At 42.3% G+C, this 25601-nt stretch overlaps 1 protein-coding gene across 1 annotated transcript in view; it reads left to right on the top strand.

The window, feature by feature from the left end:
• Window positions 1–1126: 1126 nt before the first annotated feature.
• CEP85L (centrosomal protein 85 like) overlaps window positions 1127–25601 on the top strand; it is a 126705-nt gene continuing 102230 nt past the window's right edge. Inside the window, exon 1 of the mRNA XM_066606232.1 lies at window positions 1127–1365. Coding sequence (XP_066462329.1) covers window positions 1353–1365 — 13 coding nt within the window. The 5' untranslated portion in view covers window positions 1127–1352. The remainder of the gene's footprint in view (window positions 1366–25601) is intronic.

Here is a 25601-nt window from a genome sequence, read left to right as displayed (position 1 = left end):
GACGTTGAATATGTCCCCACATCTTAGCTGCCCAAACATCCTTTACTGTGAGTACTGATAAGAAATCATGATTATATGGTCTTCAATGGTGAGATGCTTTGAATGCTGCAGAAGAGTCATTAAAATGAAAACTTAGGGCCTATGTTTATTCATCTGTGTTTATCTATGGGTCTATCCATTTATTAACTATAGGTAACATAGTAGCAGAGTTTGTAAAGCTTAAAACACTGTAAGGACATCCAGTTCAGCCTATTTCACTACAATAAACTTCTATGAGGCAGAAGACCATTTTCTGTATTGTACAGGAAAAATCCATCCTAACCAAACCTATGGTAATCTGAATAAATCTCTGGCTGCCGGGTATCATGGCAGTTTGGCATCCTCAACATTATTATATCTTGCTGCTCTGCTTGGCTCCTTATGACTGATCTTAACATCTGATTAGAGAAACACGTAGGACAAGATGCTAATAGATATTTAGGGACATCTTCAGCATGCCAAGCCAGTTTGGGTCTGGCTGGTGGGGCAACAAGTTCTGTTCCGATGTTTAGGGTTATATACAGAACCAGGGATGCAGTGATAACCCACTGGGCTAGAATTGCCTGGATGGTTACTTTTAGATCCTGCCTTCCACTAGTGTTTATTATCCTTTTTTCTTGGAGGTCCTTATTTTTGCTGTGAAGGACTTCTTATCGCACATTGGTCAATTTATTGGGTTATGCAATAATTTTTAGGGATACATCCTTCTGCTTGGACAGGTACTATGAGGTGTGGTGCCTCTGAGGTGGGTTGTGGACTCATATCTTACCTTTTTCACATTTATTCATCATAACCATGATGAACGTCCTTGCAATCCCTTATTCTTTATGGTAGAACCAGTAGTGTTTTCAGGTTGAAAGTATCTTGATGGCTACTTGCTCTGTTTTGATCTATAGTTGTTATAAAAGTTATCTTTTAGGTTCTGCTCAGTGATTTTGCTTTTGACCTTTAATTTAGAACCTGTTCTGCCTTCTATGAGTTACAGGTGATAATATACATTTAATACCCAACCTCAAACAGTAGAAGTGTGGTCTTTGTAGGAGAGCCCTATGTGATGATGGCATTAGTTGGCAGGATAGAGGGATGTTGTGTGGTGGCAAATCCTGTGCCTCCCCTGCTGACTCTTTCAGTTAGCAGTTTTCGGATGGACTCTGCTGTAACCAGGGAGCTGTGCGCCTGCTACTATTTACAGAGTCCTAGTGATTACTTCTTAGCTTCTCTTTCCTCTACTATGATCGCTGCTCTTTCCTACAAGCCATCTTGAACAAAGAAAAAAAAAACTAAAGAACGAAGGCATTAAGAGAGCGTGAAACATGAAGAAGTCAAGTAAGGTTTTAGCCACTTGCCTCCTGTGATTTGTATGTAAAGTATAGCAGGTGTCCTGGCTGGGGACACGCTGTGTAAGCTGCTGCCATATGTTTCAGAGGCTATCACAATATGTAAATCTGGTCTCTGCATTAACCCATGGAAATATATTCGCACAGCGTGACAGATGGAAAGAACTGATATTCAGTTCTGCACTTTTCTACAATTTTCCTGGTGGTGGATTAACACCCTTCCATATTAACAATATGCATGTTTTTCTAGTTTAATTTGCCTTGGTATTCCTCATTTACGGAAACAAGGCATAGACCATAAATTGGAAAATGCATATCTTATCATATCACTTATTTTGCCATTTTGTGCTTACTAACCATCATATTTTTACCGTAATACCAGAAGGGATTTTGGGTAACTGATATGAAGACTCTAAGGTTTAGGGTACGAATACACGTAGGATAATAAATGAAGCTGGGAACTTGTGATGATACTTGTAAGTAAATTTTCATACAGAGAGGGTCAGTGGACAGGACGAAGGTTATGCAGCTAGTATTGGCACATACAGCTTCTCTCTTGCGTCTGCTACTTACATTACAAGTCAAGAATTAATTCTTGATAGTTCCTAATTATTGCTTTCAGTGCACCATACTTCCTATTTGTACTTGTTGGTAACCAGCGCTCCCATGTACATAGTACAATGCCATCCTTTTGCAGTAGCAGTTTGAATATTAATTTCTCAATATTGGCAAATTGGAAAACTACTAAATATTGTTTTTCTGCAACCATACTAACTATATGTGGAACCGTGAGACATTATGTGGATGTGTAAGGCGTAATGTGCTGTAAATTCCATGTGGTGCAAGTAAAGGAAGGTTTTCTTGTAGGAAAATATCTGATGATTTTTAACTAATAATTAAAAAGAAGAGAAGTTATGGTCATTTTAGTTGCTATATATACCTTTACTTGTTTAGTCGGCACCGACTCTCAGACACAGTATGGATCAGCCCTCTCCATACGGTTCTCTTTTGTATGGCTTCTCTCAGTTTGATCATGTGCATGTTGGTGCCGGCTATAACAGTATCAGGGCAGTGCATTCTTTAGCAGCCAGGTCTTCTTTTGCCGCTGTCCAATCCAAGCATTATAAATTAGCTCATATTATGTGGCCAAAGTACAGAAGTCTGTTTTGTAATTTTGCCCTCCAATGAAAACTTTGGTTTGATGCGGTCTAGGACTATTTTGTTCGTGATCTTGGCTTTCCAAGGAATTAGTATGAATTTCCTCCAACACCAAAGTTTGAAGACATCAATCTTCCTCCAGTCCATTTTCTTCAGTGTCCAACTTTCACAGCTGGAAAATGATTGCGTTAACTATCCAGCATTGCCCATAGTCTGTCCCTGTCATATTCATAATTGCATACAGCATATTTTATGGTAATGTTCAGTTTGGAGGAACTTAAAGGGAATCTGTCATCTGATTTCAGCCCTATAAGCTATGCTTTTTGGCTGAAAGTAGGTGACCCACTGAGACCGGGGATGTAAAGGTGGTTTCACATCTGCATTGAGGATTTCGGTTTCTTGCTCCATTTGGGGAGCAGGGAACTAGAATCCCCATGGCTAAATGGTTCCATCTCTGGACAGAATTGAATGGCATCGGACAGGCCCCATTGACTACAGTGGGGTAGGCAGGCTTTTGGATGGAAAAAAAAGGATTTTTTCCCCGGCATTTTTAGCCAGAATTGAGTCAGAGGTTCCGACGCAGATGTGAAACCGGCATAGGTGGGATTTCAAAAAATGGAAAGCAAACAGAAAACTATCATTTGCATCCATTCAGTTAAGTTTCCGTTCTTTAAACGGAATAAATAGCGCATCCTGCAGCATTGTTTGCGCCATTTAAAAAAAATAAAACCTAACTGAACACAAAGGAAAAGGAAGCTTTTCGTTTTGCTATCAGTTTTTAAAAACCTCATTGAAATTTAATGGGGAAAAAAATGGATCTGTTCATTAATCATTACCTTTTGAAATTTGTTTCTGTGCTCCAAAAATAGAGCAGTGAAATAGAATTATTAACGAATCTTTAACACAGATGTGAACTGAGCCTTAGTAATCCGACCGTTCTAACATAATGGGAAGACTACTTAGCACACCGCTCAATGCACTGCAGCAGCGGCTTCTAGCGCTCACACTGGGGGAATGATGGGGAAGGCCGGTATAAGGCTTACACACCCGGACTCAGCGGGTCACCTATTTTTAGCCCATAAGCTCAGCTCATAAGGCTAAAAGTAGATGACAGAGTCTCTTAAAGTTTAAATATTAGGCAAGTGCATTATGACCATTTTTCTATTACATATTATATGAACGTATTGTAATTAGTTGTAAATATAGGGCACAGAAGTCAACCCTCTACAGACCTCCAACTGGCTGTAAATTGTCTGCAACCTGCGCCCCATGTAATAGGCCATAAACTGCAATAAAAATGATCTACGTTTGCCACAAACATTAAAGGAGATGTCCCGCGCCGAAACGGTTTTTTTTTTTTTTAAACCCCCCCCCCGTTCGGCGCGAGACAACCCCGATGCAGGGGTTAAAAAAACCACCCGCACAGCGCTTACCTGAATCCCGGCGGTCCGGTGACTTCAATACTTACCGCTGAAGATGGCCGCCGGGATCCTCTATCTTCGTGGACCGCAGCTCTTCTGTGCGGTCCACTGCCGATTCCAGCCTCCTGATTGGCTGGAATCGGCACGTGACGGGGCGGAGCTACACGGAGCCGCTCTCTGGCACGAGCGGCTCCATAGAAGAAAGCAGAAGACCCGGACTGCGCAAGCGCGGCTAATTTGGCCATCGGAGGCCAAAAATTAGTCGGCTCCATGGGAACGAGGACGCTAGCAACGGAGCAGGTAAGTAAAAAACTTTTTATAACTTCTGTATGGCTCATAATTAATGCACAATGTACATTACAAAGTGCATTATTATGGCCATACAGAAGTGTATAGACCCACTTGCTGCCTCGGGACATCTCCTTTAAGAAAAAAAGAGCAATTTTATAAAATGTGTCTGCTTCATTGGTGCTTGCAGATTATATGATTCAGTTGCTGTAGATCTAATCACTGGGAGTTGTAGTAGGTGCACAGTTACTTTTTACATGAAGTCCAGTCATGCTACTGATAAAATTAGAGAAGACTCTTTGTAAACAAGGCTCAGATAACAGAGTACATGTAATGCTCTATCATCTATATATACATGGTGTAAGGGCTGCACGGGTTGAGCAGAAGGCTGTTTCCTTGCTTATGCTTGGCCTTACAGTCTGCTTGGGTGGTAAAATATCTATATATATTCCCCTTGTAGATGCTTTCTTTGTATGCTGTACTTGGTTTGGAGAGATTTTCTTGAACTTCCTTATCGCCTTGGCATAAGGATTGACTTGCACACAGACATTCTTTCTGGACTGAAAAATCTCCAAAATGAATGAACAGGGCTCGGGGTAATCAGTAGGGGGTTAACGCGCCCAAACACCTTCAACAGCTATCATCCGACTGCTGTACCTCACAGTTCCCCATACATATGTTCCACCAAGTGCACAGTTCATGTATTCCCAATAAGGAATAAGCTGCTGTTGGGGAATATTCAGCACACCTTCATACACATAAGATACTTGAGCTGTCCTGATGATTTTACTCTAATAGGTATGGACAAGGTATACATGTAAATTGGAGAAAAGGAAAGTGTTTCTCCAGTTGTGTCCAGATGGCTGACTAACTCACACTTGTAGCGGGAGTAATTCTCATAATAGCAACATATTAGGAAATTGCTTTTGTCTGTCTCCAAGCACTACAGTGTGCGCCTACCTACATACTTAGGCCTCATGTCCACAGGCAAAATTGAATTTCGGATGATCTGCAATTCAATGTGCCCATAGACATGCATTGGGCATGCGCAGGTATGTAAATGCCTACAGATGTCATTTTATCTCGGCGTGCGGAACAAAAATCGTAGCATGCTCCATTTTCTGCGTTTTTCCCGCACGGACGGCTTCCACGGCTTCCATTGAGGTCAATGGAAGCAGTCTGATCTGTGGCACAGACGCAGCTGACACTGTATCTATGCCACGGATCCGTGGGAAAGCAGGACATTTAAAAAGAAAAAGGAAGTAGGCGCATGTGCGCAGCACGCCGCCAGCGTCCCAAGCGCATCCGCTGTGCAGAAGAAAGAAGATCCGGCCGCGACCTGCACCACGTCCAGACAGGTGTTTATGTATTTTTTGGCCTCATGTCTGCGGACATGGGTGGAATCTGCTACGGGATTCTGCACTGGGAAACGGTGCATGGCGTGGACATGAGGCCTAAAAGGAACATGCTGTTCAAGCCATATGAACAATTCTGGCAATGCAGTAACTTTTCACTTTGGTTCGGCCGAATTTACATGAGCATACAGAAATTTGTCTATGTTGCATCTGCTAAAATTGGCCGTTTTTTCATCGGAATGCAGTACGATGTGCCATCTCTATGTAGTCTGTGTATATATTAGACTTCTATTTGTCATCCATTTTTCATGTCTGTAAAAGAAAAAACCTGAAACAGAACCCAGTTAATTAATTGTTTGTACCACTTAGCAACAGATCTGTTTGCTGTCCGTTTTTCTTTTCTTACATGCCCATTGACTGTAAGGACTGATATGTGAATTGGTACACTAACTAGTATGGGTCCATGTGCTGTGAGAGTTTAGTCAGTTGTAAAGGCAGAAAGCCTATGGACTGAAAATACGCTTATGAGAACTAGGGCTCATTCCCACGAGCGTAATTTAACAGTGTATTACATACACAATCATGCTTAGCCAACTTTCATTCCAAGTGATGTCACTGCAGTGGGAGAATTGAACCCCACAGTGGCTGGAGAGTGGGACACGAGTCCTGTTCTCCAGATCGGTGGAGACGCCCACTGATCTACAAAGTTATCCTCTATTTTGTGAATAGGTGTTGTTAACTTGATATTCTGGTACAACCCCTTTAACGAGGTAGGCCTATGATTTTTAAAGTCTGCTATCAAGAGGCACTTTTATAAATGGAAATACAATGGGTTTATCTCAAGATGCAAACATCTGGTAACACTCAAGAACCGAAAGGCCAGATAAAAAGCTAAAAAACCTCTAAAAAGCCTTCCAGTTCTGGAACAAGATTCTTTGAACAGATAGAAGATGAACTTGCAAATTATGGGCAGAAAGCAGTTATAAGAAAGGAAAGGAAGGATCTGGAGCATACCACATAAACCTGTTCAACATGGTGGAGGCAGTATTGTGGCATGGGCATGTATGGTTGCCAATGGGACTGGGTCACTAGTGTTATTGCTGATGTGACGTCTGAGGGATGTAGCAGGAGGAATTCTGAACTTTCAAGAGCTATACCTTCTGCTCGAACTCAGTGAAATGCTGAAAAAATGGCTATAGATACAATATAGACGAACAATGACCTAAAATATATCACAAAAGGAACCCAAGAGATGCTTAACCCAACAAAAAAAGAAATGGATTATTCTTCAATGGTTGAGCCAGTCGTATTACTTTAGCCTGAATGAGCGTGCTTTTCACTTCCTGAAGACAAAACTAATGGCAGGAAAACCCACAAACAAGCAGCAACTGAAGACAAATGCAGTAGCAGTCTGGCAAAGTATCTCAAGGGAGGAAACTCGGCATTTGGTGATATCCATGTGCTCTAGATTTCAGACAGTTGTTGACTGGAAACTGTTTGCATCCAGGCATTAAATATGATCCTTATTAATAATGATGTTAGTTTGTCTAATTACTCTTGAGCGTGGGAAAATGCAGGGACTATGTAAAACATGGCTGTAATTCCGAAATTGTTAATGCAATATTTTTCCTAAACTCTTTACCTTAAGGCCAGATGCCCACGACCATATTTGCACTCAGTATCCGGAGTGAGCGTTTGCCTCCTGATCCCACAGCAAATACTGCCCAAAGGACATGCAAGAAAAATGCTTTTCCATGCCCATGAGCGGAAATCAACTGCAATTTTCCACTTGCAGAGGAAAATCGTAGCATGTCCCATTCTAGTGCGAGGCTCACATGGACGGCTTCCATTGCAGTTAATGGAAGCCGTCCGTCCCACTGCGAGTCACGGTGGATCCAAGTCATTGCCGGCGCTCCTCTCTGCACTGCACAAGTGCAACATCACACCTCTTCATAGAAGCATACCAAACTTCCTGATCTAGTCCCCCACAATATGCCCCCTGTCCCTACCTATAGCATTCCACTTTTGGCTATCATATACACTTCCTCCCCCGCACTTCCTGTACTACCCCCACCCTGTTTGTGTCCTACAAAATGTATATCGCATGTTATCGATATTTGGACGTTTCAGCGTTTTTAAACGCTGTGCGTCGCCCATTGAAGTCAATGGGCAGAGTTTTGAGCTGCTGAAAACGCGGTGCAACTTGGTGCTACGTTTTTTGACAGCGCTAAACGCCCTAGCTACACTACCCGAAAGAAATTTATAAAAGCAATACTCCCACTGCTCTCCTCGTTTCCCGAGCAGGCTTGCTTGCAGTTGTCAGCGCCAACAGAGCATCTCTTGCTGGTAAATGGGATTGAAAACCCTGCCTCTAGCAAGAGATTGCTCTCATTGGCTGAGCCAGCGCTCCAGAACCAATCAGAGCAATCTCTTGGTGGAGGCGGGGTTTTCAATCCCATTTACCAGCAAGAGATGCTCTGTCGGCGCTGACAACTGCAAGCAAGCCTGCCAGGAACTGCGGAGAGCAGCGAAAGGGACCCGGATGACGCCTGCTAGGTGATTATTTCTTTTTTTTCCTGGAGGCAGGGTTTTCAATCCCAGTTACCATCAAGATATGCTTTTTCGGCACTGAGGACTGCACCAAGGCCTGCCGGAGAGCAGCGGGAAGGACCTGGACGGCGCCTGCTAGGTGAGTATTTCTTTTTTTTTCTCAGTTTCCTTGGCTGCGTGTGCACGCCAGCGCTGCTGAAACCACAAAAAACGCAGCTTGAAAAATGCTGCATTTTTGCAAGCGGCTGTATGAGGGAGGGCTTAATCCTGTCCCAGTCGGCGTTTAGCTTCAAACTATTTCTATGTGTATTTCGCACAATGATACAACATACTGGTAAAACTGGCTACTGAAATTGGCACCTGTATATGAAATCCTACAGTGACTAATGACGTGAATCTCACAACTAGAGCAGATTCCCTGGGATGTAGAAACCTCCAGACTTGTGCAATGGGAATATGTATGTTGCTAGGCAGCAGTGTGCATTATGGCGTGGGAGTAGATGGAATGGAATAAGATTACTATTCAGGACAGTAACATTTTTCGCAGTGTGGCACATTGCGACTAGAACGTAACAGTTTTCTCATCCCTGTGGCATTCATTTTAATTAGTAGCAGTATTTTTTCTATGATTAGAACATATAACAGTAAATTCAGTGCTGGCAAGTAAGCAGTTTTATGAGCCACAAGTACAGCATGTTTAAGCAGATGTACACGATCACAGGATATAATAACTGTAAACAACAGACAAAGACAATCATTATTTATTTATATTGTGCCAATATCACGTTAAGGACAGCTCTTTCATTATAACTCTATACACGATATATTAGCTGGCAACAACATAACTATATTGGGTGCAGATGTTGCAATGACAATGGGCTGTGTTCCCTGTATGTCCTAAAGATCCCTCTGCCCCATAAGAGAACAGCAAACTATCCATGGCACTGTATGTGCTGCTCCGGGAGGGGTCATATGATGAAGTTTTTGAGATGCGGCCGAGGAGTATAAGATAATATTTTAATCATATAGAAAGACAGAAATAAAATCACTAATATTCTTGAGGTATGTAGAACATCATAATAACATAGTATGTGAGGCCGAATAAAGGCATATGCCTAACAGTTCAGCCTATTACACCCCCCCCCCCAAAAAAAATCCCAATGAGGTAGGCAAAAAACTGCAATATGGTAGAAGCCAATTTTCCTCATTAAAGGGATAAAAATTCCTTCCCAACTTTAAGTGTGGCAATCATAATAATCCCTGAATCACCGACTCTTCTGAACTAATTAGTGACTAACATATAATATTGTAACACTCAAGAAAGACATCTAGGCTCCTCTTGAACACTTTTATTGAATTCTCCATCAGCATATCCTCAGGAAGAGCGTTCCATAGTCTCCATGATCTTACAGTAAAAAACCCCTTCTATGTTGGTGCAGGAACTTTCACTCCTCTAGACGTAGAGAATGCTCCCTTGTTACAGTCACAGTCCTGGGTATAAACAGACTAGTAATTTTTAGGAAATTATAGTACCAGTGTTTCTGGTGGCGTAATGCGCCACACAGCTGTGCTACATGCATGTCCCACACACAGCACTGCTACATACATTGTTCATCCCATACAACAGGGATCAGAAGCCGCACAGCAGTGGAGATGAAGGACCTGTGATGATCACATGACAGTGACGCTCATTCCAAGTGAATGACTTGCATGCTTTGTCCCTGATCACATGAACCCTGTTATTCTGTCAGGTCTGTTGGTTTATATTAAATCCAAAATGTCCGTGCCCCTAGTTGGGTCCTGTTCAAGTTGGGTAAGGTAATTATCACAAGTTACTGACAGAAACTTGTTACCTTCATGAGATCTGCAGGTTTTGGCTTCCCAGTTTATATCCCGATAGTTAAAGTCCTCCATAATAATTACCTTGTTGTGATTTGCGGCTTCATCTATTTGCCTCAGTAATAGATTTTAAGTGGCTTCAATAATATTTGGTGGCTATAGAAAAGCCCTATGAGGATTTTATTATTGTTTTTTCCTCCATGTATTTTTACCCATAGAGACTCTACATGTTCATCTCCCTCACGTACATCTTCCCATAATGTGGGCTTTAAGCAGGATTTTACGTAAAGCCAAACCCCTCCCCTTTTTTGTTTTTATGATCCCTTCTGAATAGACTGTAATTCTATAGGTTAAACGTCCAGTCACAGCTTTCATCCAACCAGGTGTCCGTTATTCCTGCTATGTCGTAGTCTTTCTCAGACATTTAATACTTCGTTTGTCAACCTTATTGGTCAGACTTCTAGCATTAGTCACTATACAGCTTAGAAGGTTTTGGTTATTTTTTTATTTTAAGTGTATCCCATTACATATTCTGCCAGTTCTAACCGTACTAACCCCTCCTACCACTCCACTCCAGTTTTCATTAATTAGTCCCAGAGCTCTGTCTACACTGTCTTACCCTATTTCTCTCCCCCCAGTGCCTAGTTTAAACACTCTTCCAATCTTCAAGCCATCGTCTCCTCCAGTATAGCTGCATCCTTCCCATTGAGATGCAGCCCATCCCTATGGTAGAGCCTCTAGCCAACAACAAAGTTTTCTTATTTAAAAAATGACCAAATATGGGATTGTTAGGTGGATTCACAACTGGCTGAGTGATCATACTCAAAGAGTGGTCCCTAAATGGCTGCACATCCAAGTAGAAAAATGTATCAAGTGGGATACCACAAGGCTCTGTCTTAGGCCCAGTGTTGTTCAACATTTTTATAAATGATCTGGAAGAGGGAATTGATGGGAAACTGATCAAATTTGCTGATGAAACAAAGCTAGGAGGGATAGCTACCACTAGGGAAAAGAGTATTCAAAAAGATCTAGAAAAGCTTGAACAGTGGGTGGTGATTAACAGAATGGTATTTAACAAGGAAAAATGCAAAGTCCTACATATGGGCCAGAAAAATGAAAAAAGCACATACAGAATAGGAGGAATTGGGCTAAGCAGCAGCACATGTGGAAAAGACTTGGGTTACCAATAGATCATAGACTGAACAATGTGATGTAGCAGCCAAAAAAGCAAACACAATTCTGTGATGTATTAAGAGAAACATAGAGTCTAGATCACGTGAGGTAATTATCTCCATCTACTCTTCGTTAGTCAGACCTCATCTGGAATACTGTGTCCAGTTCTGGGCACCCCAATTTAAAAAGACATAGAAAACCTGGAGCAAGTTCAGAGAAGAGTTACCAAGATGGTGAGCAGTCTGCAAATCATGTCGTATGAGGAACGGTTAAAGGATCTGGGAATGTTTAGCTTGCGAAAAAGAAGGCTGAGAGAAGACTTAATAGCAGGTCTACAAATACCTGAGGGGCTGTCACAGTGCAGAGGGATCAGCCCTATTCTCATCTGCACAAGGAAAGACCAGAAGCAATGGGATGAAACTGAAAGGGAGGAGACACAGTTTAGATATTAGGAAAAACGTTCTGACAGTGAGAGTGAACAATGAGTGGAACAGGTTGCCACGGGAGGTGGTGAGTTCTCCTTCAATGGAAGTGTTCAAACCAAGGCTGGACAGACATCTGTCTGGGATGATTTAGTGAATCCTGCACGGAGCAGGGGGTTGGGCCAGATGACCATGGAGGTCCATTCCAACTCTACCATTCTATGATTCTATAAGTTGGCCCAGTTCTCCAGGAACCCAAACCCCTTCTAACTACACGAACTCTAAAGCCACTTGTTTACCTCCCTAGTCTCCTGCTGCCTTTCTGGTGTTGCACATGATACAGATAGTATTTTAGAAAATACTACTTTGGAGGTTCTTGAACTAGTTTATATCCTAGTTCCCTGAAATTGTTTTTAAGGACTTTCTACCTACTTCCAATTTTTTCATTGGTGCCAATGTGTACCATGACCGCTGGATCCTCACCAGTCCTTCCCAGTAATCTGTTAACCCAATGTGCGATGTGTCAAACTCAAGTACCAGAAAGACAACGTACTGTTCAAAGATCCCGGTCTTTGTGGTAGATTGCCCTGTCTCCCACTACCAGGATCTGTCTAGCCTCCCCTGCACTCCTATTCCCAATCTTACTGGAGCACACATCTCCCTGGCTTTCAGTGGCCAAGTCAAACTGCAGCAGTGCTAATTCTTTAATGGCATCCCCCTCATTTGCCAACTTGTTGGGGTGTGCCAGTTCAGGACTAACCTCCCTGGATCTCTTCCCTCTACCCCTTCTTCCACCCAGCTAGCTGCCTGCTGATCCTGCTCTTCCATACTACCATCCACCCACACATCTCCCCCAGCGAGTGCCTCCTCAGTGAGCAGCAAACTCCTTTCAAGGTTGCCAATGGATCTTAATGTTGCAAGCTGTGCCTTTTAGATATAGGATTTGGGCTTCCAAATGCGCAACACTCTCACATTTTGTACAGCAGTATGCACCTTTTAACGGCTCTTCAAGGACTGTAAACATGGCACAAGATGTACACTGGACGGCATTGTCAATCATGGAGCACTTTCTAAATGGGGACCATACAGACAGATTTGATACAAAATGATACTAAGACTTCAACAGCGCTCAGAGGATCAGTAATCCCTATACATGTATAAATCAAAATAGGTTACTGCCCTGTGTCTACTCCTCTGTATGGTTAATGTACAATGACATTTGCTTGAAACATTAATTCATCAGTGGTTCTTCTACTTTACACTCACCACCAAGCGTCTTTAGAGAAGGTTTGCTAGATTAGAGGATGGAATAGATGACTAGTGGTGTGATAAAGCAAGAGACCTTTATTAGTACAAATAGTTTTTACTATATGATGACATAATAAACTTTTTACCATTTCTAACTAATAGCTGTGTAGTTTACTGTAGGTTAAATAGTCTAACATTACTAGTAGATCAAATGCACACATGACTTCTCAAATGATGAGTGCTTCTGAAGTCTTATTATCATTTTGGATGTTGTCCAGTGTTTATCCCAGTCCAGTAAATTGATGCCCTAAGGAAGGTTCTTTACAAAGCTTCTTGGATTCCTTGCAACTTTTGAGTACAAAAACTGACCCATTTTAATCTTTTCAGCTTGTTCATCCTTTGTGAGCGGCCTTGGAATCTTAGCAACAGCTCCAAACACCCTCGTCCAGCTGAGCTATAAGTTAGGTTTAATAAGGCTACAAGTTACAGACACGTCTTTTGTCAACTTTCAGAACTTAATGTACTATTAAAAAACAAGGAAAAACAGACGTCAGTGCTGCGCAACGGATAATGTTATAAAGAAGTTCTTTTTAAAGAAGTGGGTCATAAAACTTAATAAAACACATTTTATATGTAAATAACACTGAAGAATTTAAAGTGAACATCCAGTTTTGGGACAAAATTCTGTCCTGGGAATGGAGGTGGAGGGGGTTATATTACCTGCAGCTGTTCTCTGCCATCCACCCTAACCGCTGGTTCCGCTCCTCGTTTTCCGCCATCCAACATGGCCAATGCAATTTTCTATCAAGCTAATGTACAGCTATCCAACGCGGATCTAGCTCATGCACGGCTGGCGAGTACTAATCATATGAGCAGTGCGAGCAAATGAGAAAGCAGGTATAGTGCATCAATAGTCTAAGGCCTCTCTCACACACGGGCACTTTTTACCGCGATTAACGCAGAGTTTTTAAAGCCACGTTAATCACAGTATAATACTTCCATTGAAATCAACATGCACTCAACAACAGTGCTGGGCGGCGCTTTCCAGCGCCATGATTTTAGAGAAGTGTGTTCTATATTTGTGTGATTAGTGCACCTCATCACCCATCACAATGATGGGGTCCGCTAAAGCATGCTGTGAGCCACAGGGCGCTGCAGCCGAAAGTAAAATCTCGGCACAGCGCTATGTTTCAAATCGCACTGCTTTGTCACGTTCATGTGTGAGAGCGGCCTAACACTTCAAATACACTATGGGGAATAGGTAGTCTGAAGATTGCTTTAGCCAAAATGGTATCTGAAACTGGTAGATCAGACTGATGGCAGACAAAAACAACTGCAGGTAATGTACCTCCTGCTGCCTCCATTCCCGTGGTGGAATTTTGTCTCAAACCTGGGGTGTCGCTTTAATTTACAAATAATGAGAATTGTGTACATCTCTGCCAGACATAACTACCTTATTTTGTAATTTTTGCAATACAAACATATATTGTTCTTTGCAAGTAATCAAACTACTAAGGACGACCTGTCCGTCTGTGAGTGAGTGGGTTTGTGAGGGACTTACATGCTCCGCCCCTGATCACATGACAGTGACATAATCAAAGGTCCTTCATCCCCAGTGAGGGAGTTACATGCTCCGCCACTGATCACATGACGGTGAGATCATCACAGGTCCTGTACACACATGGCTGCTGTCTGGCTAGGCATTCGTTAGTATTCCATAGCAACTGAGGCCGCAGGTGGTTTGTAGTTCACCAGTAATATGCACAAGGATGCAGGAGCAGAGCATGTAAGTCATTCACTCAGGATGAGCATCACCATCATGTAATTAGGGGTGCATCAAGACAGTGACATCATCACAGGTCCTTCATCTCCACTGCTGTGCTGCTTCTGATCCCTGATGTATAGGATGAACAATGTATGTAGCAGTGCTGTGCAGCGAATTGCACCACTAGAAACACTGGTGCTATAATTTACTAATAATTACTATTATACATATAAAAGACAACTCAATTTACATTGTAATATGACACCACGAGTCTTCACCATATTGCTCTGTTCTGCACTACACTACTATTTTGTCTGTTTTCTGGTATTGTTGCTTTTGAGGGCATTTTCTTACTGTACAATACTCTTTCCCATTGACATGTATATAATTAATATTTGCATGATCAATGAATTTTTCTCTCACAGTAGAAGTCATCTGCTATAAATCACACTTGCTACGATTTCCTCCTCCTGTACCTGTGATATAGAAATATTAATAAAGTATCCCCCAACTATCCATAGTAACTTGTCGCTCAGGATACTGGAAAAGATGAATTTAATGTTTTAATCTCTCCTTCCTACCTCAAGTCTGAGAGGCCTCTGATATGCATTGGGCCCCAAGAAGTCTTTTCATCATGATAGCCATTGACAGGTAGATTCAAATTAGCCCCTGCCAGTAAGCCTTGACACCTCAGGTACTTCCCGCAGACTCTCTGTCACTGAAAGCCAGAGTAATGGGAGAATCTTTTAATAAGACTTTTTTTCCATTGCTTCAGTGGCTCCGCACAAATTAGAATCCCAAATCTGGTATCTTTAGTTAATTTTTTTCCTTGTTTTCTTTTAAAGTACTGTCTTGTTGTGTATACCTTTATACTCCCATGTAACAACCTTTTTGTATATCCTTTGTGTGTGTGTGTATATATATATATATATATATATGCACTGCTGTTTTTTAAGAATAAATCTGCAATTTATTAGTCAAACCTTGTCCATTTTAAAACAGACCATAAACTTCAAAGTCATAATTCATAGTCTGGGTCCAGCTTGCCTTAACAGCTGGTGGTGGCAGCATGTATATGTGTGCGGCATTGTAGAGCGCTGGATTGCGCTAGGCCGGATCAGGGGGTGATTTGTGCGTTCAGTCTGCATGTGGCAGGACTCTGTGAAAGCTGCTTACAAAGCCACCTGTAGTCTGGCGACTCCACCCTCGCAATCTCGCTAGAGTGATCGATTGAGGCTCGGTCGTGACACATGATGATAGCGGCAAGGCGCTCGGAACAGTCAATCTGCGACAAATCAGTGGTAGAGACGGGATCGGTTGGGTTCCCCCCTCTCCTATTGTGACAGTACCAACTTCTGTTATGAGTCAGGAGTAGACGACTGCAGCACTAGCAGACCTGGGACTGTATAAGTATTTGTTGCGAGAAGAATGTATCTGCTAGTAGGTGTATACTGTGGATAGCAATGGAGGCCTGTATTTGGCACAGTAGAGACATGCCATAAGCTACTATGGGGTCCAAAGAGCAGGAGCGCTCAGGGCACCATCCAACTCCTCCCTTTCCTGCTGTAAGTATACAGTGTGCAGGAGACTGGGAAGGAGTCAGATGGTGCCCTGAGCGCTGCATGACAGGGTATGTCATCACATTGTAACTGTCGGCTGTTGTTTTGGGAAATAAAGGTTTAGCCCCGAGGGGGGGGGGGGGGGCTTGGGTACTTAGCAGGAGTCATTGGGGGCCCCTATTCCAAGTTTCACTCTGGAGCTCCATGAGTTCTGTGTACACCCTTGCTAAGAGGTGTGGGGAGCTGTTGACATTGGGAGGCATAATGGTGGGTAGCAAAGGGAGCTGTAGCTAAAACTGCCTGCACCAGGCAATAGGGGAATTGGGGGTGGGGTTGGGGGGTTGTGGTTGGATTGTGTAGAGTGTGGCTGGCACTCGGAGAAGCTAAAAATTGGAAAGTATATCATCAATAATTCTTGTCAAAATAATGAAGAAATATCTGTGTAATGCTTCTGTTTAGGACTATAATATACCTAGGGATAACTGCTTATTATACAGGATGAGCATATACACGTCTCCACCTTTACCTTGAATTTTGTTAAGGTCTCCAATTTCTCATGAAACAATCTCGCACCATCCCTAAAACAAGAAACATTACATTCCCACCCCCCATACACATAATTTAACAGTGAGTCTGTGGGTGATAGATGGCATTCATGAAAGGCATAAGTTACAGCCAGATGCGTAACCTGAGGCTTCTGGGCCCCAAATCTGTAACAACTACGAGTATAATGCTTTATTAGTACTGGGCTCACTATATGGAGAGAAGAGTCCTTATGGGCCCTATAAGGCTCCCGGGCCCGGGTGCAACCGCATACTCTATAGTTACGCCAGTGGTTACAGCCATCCAATAAAAAGGTACACTTTATACATATACCTTTTTTTAACATGGGAACTTATGGTGATGGATGGACTCTTTCAGAGGCATTTGTCAAGCTTATAGGTTGTATTTTTTCACTTTACGTCTCAAGACATAATAAGGTAAATGTTAAAGAAGGAAACATCTGTAAGATATTGTGCACAGGCAGGGGTGGGGAAAACTGGTATCGGACCCATTTAGTTATGCCCCATCACAGCATCTGGGATATTTTGTCATGCATACACCAGTAAATTTTCTTCTGCTGCTCCCATTATCTCTCTGTCCCTTGAATTCTTCTTTCAACATCCACATACTTATTCTCTCTGTTTCCTTTTGTTCATCTTCTGATGACCGGTGATGCACAAGAGTATTCCAGACACATTTATGCATCCATAATATGAATGAGTGTCCTAGCCTGGTTGCAGGTATCCTGACCTGAACTCTTAGCCTCAAGGATCTATGATGCCTGGATTTCGGGCCAGGATACCCACAACTAGGCTTGGACACTCATTTGTATTACAGACACATAAATGGAATATATGCATGTGTCACCAGCCTTAGGCACACAGATGTATTTGTGAAATGTTTTGCGCATGCAATATGCAGTGAATAGAATCCATTGTTTTCAATTGGCTCGTTTACATAAAAAAAATAAACCGCACACTATTTTTCTATGCATTTGTGCAGGAAAATAGCACTTATTGAAATAATTAACTTAATTGCCCATTGCAATCAATTGGAGCATGCTTGTGTTTTTTTGCCCGTGCAAATGCACATGACTTGCACCCACAAAAAATGCAGAACATGTGCAAACATGCACAAAAACGCAATGCCAATTGCGTAAATACACAGCTCAAATGCACCTAAATGCACTTACGCCAATGTGCCAGACCTTTAAAGTGAATTCATGTAAATGACTTGGCAGTTCTTAAAGCGAATGTGTCATCAGAAAACGACCTATTTATTTAAATAGTTTTTATATTAAACATATCTCCAAAATTTTGGATTATTTTTCTATGTTTTCCGTATTAAAAAATTCCTGAAATCTTGCAGTTTTGACTCTGGCTACTAAGCCTAATAGTAGTCTGACATTTCCTGATCTGCAGTTTACTTTTCAGCAAACATATCATTATCATCACTGGAAGGTATTAGTGTTGATGTCCACCAGCTTATCTCTTCTGCCAGACACCTAGCTGTAGCACCTGCCTAGTCTCTGTCAGTGGCCATGTGGGTCCGCGGACATAACTCTTAAAGAAGCAGTGCACACCATGGAAAATCTTCCCCTGCCAATTTTTAGGAATAGGGATTCTTGGCTGTATTCCCACATGGAGGGTGTCTGAGTTTGTGGCCTTTTGATCCAGCTTACCTAGTGTGTTCGGATTCCCCAGTCCTGACTTCAGCTGTTCCTGATTTCATTGCATCCTTTGCACCTAACTTCAGCTTGTTATATTGACCCCACTTCTGTTTGCAACCAACTTCTATCTCTGGCCTGTTGTACCGTGCTGAACCAATACTGTGTGTCCTGACATTTGGCTTGTCCCTCATTCTGAAGTTACACTGCCTACCCCAACTAGATTAATCTGACTAGTACTCTGTTCACACCTAAAGGTACTGTGCCTGGGGACCCCACTGCAAAGCTGGCATCCCAATTGGTGGGATTAAAGGGTGAAGACTGGGGTTCTTCTGATGTTGCCTGTGTATTTGGCCCTAAGTCAAAACAGTGTGTGGCACAGTGGATCCACATCCGCTACCCTGACAGTGGGATTGCATTGAAAGGCAACACACACATATATAAAATAGTCCAAAAATGTATACACACTTTAACAGTGGTGATCTATGTCCTTTTTTAAATTCTGAATTAAATTGTGACTGCTGTAAAGCATACCTCTGAATGCATCAACAGCAACCTAGTCAAGATAATCCCCACCGCAGTCATGTATGGAAAACAGAAGAGAAATTGTACAATCGGAAATCAAAAAAGTGGACAAAAAGACTATAGTGTAGTATATGGTTTAATTTGTGGAACAATACAGGCGATTACACTCCTTTTAACTGGTCACACCTTGCATGATCACCAGTCTGTGAGCCAGGCCAACCCAGAATTTCAGAAGATGATAAGAATTAGTTTTCCCATTGCAACATTAATCCTCAGGTTGCACGGGTATTTACCACTGGTGTCAGACGATTTTCTATAACCTTTCATGGTATTTTGTACAAATTCTTTTATTCTTTCCAAGAATATTACGTTGTAGCTTGCATTCCAGTCTGTAAAGAACATAATGTAACTGTGAGCAACAGCCAAAAATATTGCAACTCCTAAATGTTTTGGAATTCAGTTAGGTGAGAAGCCAAAGATAATACAGGTTTGTTCTGCCCAGGATAAAGAGCGATGATGGCCTGAAGCCTGTCTCACTGGGCTGTGAACACAGACCTAAGTCTAACCAGAATGCCACCAGCATTGTTGTGTAGTAGCAGAGGTGGAGAATAAGAATAACTTTCCTGGTTTCTCCAGCCTTAATTATCTTCTACAAACATCTGGATATCAAGTAAGAAAACTATACCTGGCAGCGGTCTCCGCGATTACCTCTGACAACTGTTTCTGGAAGCAATCACCATATTTATAATTCATCTACCATAGCCTTGTTAAAGGGAACCTGTCTAACGCACCATGAACTAACTTATGCTGAGGTTAGGTGAGGTGACAGGGAGTGGGGTGCTGTACTTTTTATTCTCACCCGCAGTGCCCACCACTAAAGTCCATGAGCCGGATGACAGTCTGACTCTTCAGAGTACCGTGCACACGCTCTCCCATAACTTCAATAGAAGAGTGCGTGCACAGGACACTGAAGAGTCAAATGTTCATCCAATGCTTGGACTTCAGCAGCTAGCACCGCAGAAACCAGGCGAGTATAAAAACACCAAAAAATGGCTCCCTGTTACCTAATAGCACCATAACTTAGTTTATAGTGCTTTAGGCAGGTGACAGGTTCTCTGTAAAGAGACCTTCTGGGCCTGGACATACAAAGATGGCCGCACCACTTCTCTGACTACGTGATGCACATCAGGTAGTCAGAGAAGCTGATGCAGCCATTTTTGTTTTCTAAGCCCAGTGAGTCACTTTAAGGAGAAAACTTAGAAATTGGAAAAAAAAAATTGCAGCAACCACTATGTGGTCCTCATCTTCTTTGACCCTGTTCTGTAACATATTTAATAATTTTGCCCCTTTAATTCAAAGAACATTTATTTTATATATTTATCTAGACCCATTTATTTTAACTCCTTTATAGAAACAAAATTCACTGTTCAACTTGATCAAAATATATACATGCAGCTGTCAGCATACTATAGACAGTATCATTTGATTAAACCCTTGATTTTTCTATTAAAAGTTTCTTAATTTAGAGATGCGACTTTTACACATGCGGTGATATTTATAGAAGTTCATTTTGAATTTGTAGCGTTTCATTAGTTGCAGTCTTGTGGACTGTATAGGTGCAGATGGTACGGTGTGGTGCAGATTGCTGCCCTCTGTTATGCAGAACACAGAGAAACTACTCTGGGGCCTGTAAATGTCAAGGAGGGGTCTGTCTGCTACAAATAAACAGGCGGGCAAACAAGCTGCCAAAACATTGCGTAAGTGCCCAGTATGAAGGAAGGAAGCAGCTGGCTATCAGTCAGGAGATAGCAGTTACTGATCATATAGCGTACGGTGTGCGAGGCTCAGCTTACTCCACGTCACATTTGTCACAGTTTATGGCTTAGGTTACATAAATGGGCCCTTCTAAAACCAAAACCAGCTAAAACGTTTTAATGAGATGGTTCCTGAGTTCTGTAATCCAATCACTGAGGAGAGACAAGCAGCTGATTCAAATAACTGTACATAAATGTGCTAAAATAAAACCAAACAATCTGTGGTCAGTTTAGTTTACGAGAATCAAGCAAAGAAAAATGGTAATTTCTGTTATGATAATTGTATTCAGAGCTACACTGTAATTAATAGGGGTGAATGATGTTAATGTGTTGTACCACAATTGCAATTCATACCCTATCCACAGTGTCTCCCCTAGTGAGGTATTAAAGCTCAGGAGCAAGTGCCGTAAATTTACTGTGCTTGGTCCTTAATGGGTTAAAAGGGGTTTTCCAGGCAGCCCCACCATCTGTGCTGGGATACACTGGGGTCGGAGCGGAAGCCACTGTTCTGAACCCCGTGTAGTGGTCGGCGCAGCTCTCAATGAAATCAATGGGACCTCAGCCCGCAATTACAAGCGCCGGCCACTACACAGGGTCGGAGCAGCGGCTTCCACTCCGACCCTGGTGTATCCCAGCACTGACATTGGGCGCTGCCTGGAAAACCCATTTGATGACATTGGCTTTATATTTGGGGTATTGGTCCTGCTGCAGAATAATTTTGGAGTCAGACACCTTGTAGTTTTGAAAAAATTCCTCACTCTGCAGCATTTTTGTGACACTTACCTAAACGGTTTGCACGACTGCATAAAACTAGCATTTCACAGGTGTTTTTGCATCAGCATAAATAGATGAATTTAAGTGTGATATGCAGACAATGTGAGAGTTTGATTCTTGGGGCTTCGAGCAGACACGCTATTACAAGTCTGAGATACATTGGTCTATGAAATGCACAGTTTTTAATGGTGGTTACTACCTTCTAACTACATATTTGTTGTTACTATTGATGAGGCTATAAATAAAAGCATGTACTAGTGCATGTAGGCAAGATGGCTACTATTGTATCACCACTGATCCGTACAAAGACAAGTGCAGGATACAAACCTTGTTTTCCCTGTATTCAATTCTGATAAAGAAAATATCTGCAGATGTGTTGTGTCTGGCTCACTGGGGGCTTGAGGGGTGGGCTTGAATTATAAGCCCTCCCCCGAAAATAAGCCCTAGCTAGATTACATGTAGAAACAAAAAAAAATCAATACTCACCTAGCAGCTGGCGTTCGCGTCCCTTGAGCTGAGTTGAGGCACTGCTGCAGGCTTCCGTGTCCTCCTGCACACCGACGGAGCAGTTCTTTCTGGCAGCTGGGCTTGAATACCCCGCCTCCAGCAAGCTAATGCTCCAATTGGTTAATCAAGCGCAGCGTAAGCCAATGAAAGCCGATGCTCGATTAACTAATCACAGCCATTCAAATCACAGCCATTTAATTAATGGCTGTGATTGGTTAATCAAGTGCCAGCTCTCATTGGCTGACGCAGCGCTTGATTAACCAATCTGAGGACTAGCTTGCTGGAGGCAGGCTTTTCAAACCCTGCTTCCAGGAAGTACTGCTCTGTCGGCATGCAGGAGGACACGGAAGCCTGCAGCGTGAGGAACCTATGTAAGTATTATAAGACACCTCCCAAAAATAAGACACTGTGCCTCTTTTGAGGCAAAAACTAATATAAGACCGTGTCTTATTTTCAGGGAAACATAGTTATATGGTGGAGGTAAAAAAAAAAAGGTGGAGCAATCCTTATTTGGTGACTGAAGGTTTGAAATAAGACCCTTTTCCTACCTCATGGGATTCTTCTGCAATTGTGGGAGAACCCTTCATGGTGGTATACTTCCTGGGTTTTTGTACCTAGCCTAGAGGTTTGTGGTACTTTTATCATAAGATGGAGTTCAGGTGTATCACTAATTGAAGCTGGGAGAAGAAATGAGCGCTTTTGGAGATGCTCTCCAGCCAGTCCAGTGAGTACAATAAGGGATTGCATACTGCCTTTGCCTTAATCCATTATGAATGAAGTATTTAAGGGGATGGCTATATGTGGTCTCAATAATCAGAGCGAAAATCTATATGATCTTTGTGGTTTGCCTATGGTCTCTGGATGTGCCTATGGCCTTTTTATGGCTCTAAGACCTTTTATAGATCTGCCTACTGCCTGATAGCTTTTGTTGGCTCTGCCCATAATGGCCCTGGATGGATCTGCCTGCAGCACTTTATGACCTTGCCTACAGCATAATAGTCCTTATAGTTTTACCTATAACCTCATGGCTATGCCTGTAGCCCGATAACCTTTATGGTTCTTTTTATAGCCCAATGGCCTTTATGGCTTGTCTTAATAGACTTATGGCTCGCCTAAAGCCTAATGGCCTTTATGACGCTGCCTATAGCCTTTTATGCTTCTGTCTATAGCCATACGGCTCTGTCTGTAGCTTGTTATCCTTTATGGTTTTGTCTATAGCCTTAATGATTCTACTTACAGCATAATAGCCTTCATGGCCTTGCCTATAGCCTTGATGTATCTACCTATAGCGTAATTGCTTTTATGTCTTTACTTATAATCTTACAGCTTTGCAGTTAGCCTTATGGTCTGTTGTGTCTTTACCTATAGCCTTTGTGGTTTTGGCCTTATGACCTAAAAATCTTTTATGATTTTACCTGTAGCTTTTATGCTTTTGGGGCTTTGCCTACAGTCTTTGTGGTTTTTGCCCTGTGGCCTAGCGGCCTTTGTGAATTTGGCCTTTTCAGTTTTGTGGTTTACCTGTGGTCTAGACCAGTGTTTTCCAACTCCAGTCCTCAGGGCCCCCAACAGGTCATGTTTTCAGGATATTCTATAGTAAGAACACCTGTGGCAATCTCTGAGACACCGACAATAATTACATCACCTGTGCAATACTGAGGAAATTCTCAAAACATGATCCGTTGGGGTCCCTGAGGACTGGAGTTGAGAAACACTAGTCTATATCCTTTCTGTATTTTAACTAGGACATCTGTGCCGGACCTATGTACTAATAGCATCCGTGCCTGGCCTAGGGCTTGTGGACTCTGGACCTCACCTATGCATATCAGCCTGTAGGCTTCTGGCTGCTGACCTTTTACCTATGGCTCTATGATCCCGCTTTGTTTTATAGCCTTTAGGCTCTGTCTGTGGCCTGTTGATTCATATACTCTGTGTTGGGCTGCTGCCTGGTGACTTCTGATTTTGGCAAGTGATTTTCAGTGGAAAGACAATAGGTGAAGCCTCTTTTTCCTTACCATACATCTTCTGTAAGGTATCTATGGTAAAGAATACTTTTGGAAATCTGAGATAAGACCATTCTGATGATTACATAAGAACAGGATGACTAATAGACGGAAGTTACAATTTACCTCCAATGGAGAATTTGTATAAGAGTTTTTATTCCTGAAGTTGCATCCATATGTGGAGCAGTTATAGGGTGCTTTTATACTCTGCAAAATGTATTTCTGATAAGCTGCCTAAACGGATTCTCCTAACTTTAAAATTGAGAACTCCAAGCTAGAATTTTGGCTTTGATTCATCCTAAGTACAATATATTGAGGAAATACTGTGTAAATAGTGGGCTCCCTTCTAGGAATCATACTTCCTAAGAACAACATCAAAGCATATTCCATAGTCTAATTGGCTCTAATAGAGAAAACAGTACAATGGGGGCCATTTGGATCCTGGGGTCTAAAAGGCTGTTATATTTTCGGTAATATGGAACATCTATTCAATTGGCAGTTTTCATCAACAAGAGCGAGTGCCGACGCTACGAGTCCGTTTTGGAGTTTCGCTGATACTTGATTGGTGGATTCTCCAATCCAATGAGTCGTCAGCCATCAGCAGAATATTACTTCACTATCAACCTTCCCTAGTTATTAATCTAGTCCAATCTCTCACTGGTGCTGTCATGGGCATAAGGGAAACACAAGATTTCTTACCGGTAATCTGTTTTCCAGAAGCTCATGACAGCACCACTAATTAAAAAATAAGGAATAGGCCTCAATTAGTCCATGGATCTTGCAATAGAACTGAGGAGGTGAAGGGTTTGCCTGCCTGTAAAGAGATCTGGGAGGTTCCTGTTTCCTGTCCGTACGGGAGGCGATCTCTCACTGTTGCCGTCATGGGCTCATGGAAAACTGATTACTGGTAAGTCATATTATGTTTTGCCGTGCATTTCACAGAGAAAGAGAACCTTTAGAACAATTTCAATGGCTCAGAGTAACAGTGCAAGTTTTCTTGCGTGCGCAACTATGTACGACTTGCACGCGCACAAAGTACAGTGAAATACACCAAATATGCAACACCAATTACGCAAAAACGCTTATGTTTGTGTGAATTAAGCCTTAGTGTTAAGACTAGAGATGACCGCTCCTCCCTGCTCACTCCCGCAACTCACCGCTCTCCCCTGCTGGCACCCGAATATTTTGAGACGAGTGGGCAGGTACTTGCATAAGGCACTACTCGCTCGAGTAGTTTGCCTTAGCGAGTATGCTCGCTCATCTCTAGTTAAATCCTGTCTGTAGGCATGGCCACCTGGACATGTTGATGGGCCCACATGCTTTGATCAAAATATGTGCTAGGAACCTTGTATTTTATATGGTTCGGTGTAACCCTTTTTGGTGGAGGGTATATATAGTGTCCCTTCCCAACAGGCCCTGGCGCTAATCCGTATGGCACACAGAGACCTGGCAACTTCGCTAATTGGAAGAATGGGTGTAATAGTGAGTTTTCTCTAGTCCGTGTCTCCACTCAGGATAGAGCCTTACACCAACAAGGGTCTCTTCCTGAGAATTACCTACGCATTTATACAAACAGTCCTATATGTGTGAATCTAATGTATTCAATATAAATGATTAC

Source organism: Eleutherodactylus coqui, chromosome 1 (genome assembly GCF_035609145.1).
Source record: "Eleutherodactylus coqui strain aEleCoq1 chromosome 1, aEleCoq1.hap1, whole genome shotgun sequence".
Taxonomy (NCBI): domain Eukaryota; kingdom Metazoa; phylum Chordata; class Amphibia; order Anura; family Eleutherodactylidae; genus Eleutherodactylus; species Eleutherodactylus coqui.
The sequence above is the reverse complement of the archived record's forward strand: the minus strand, read 5'-3'. Positions and strand labels throughout refer to the sequence as shown.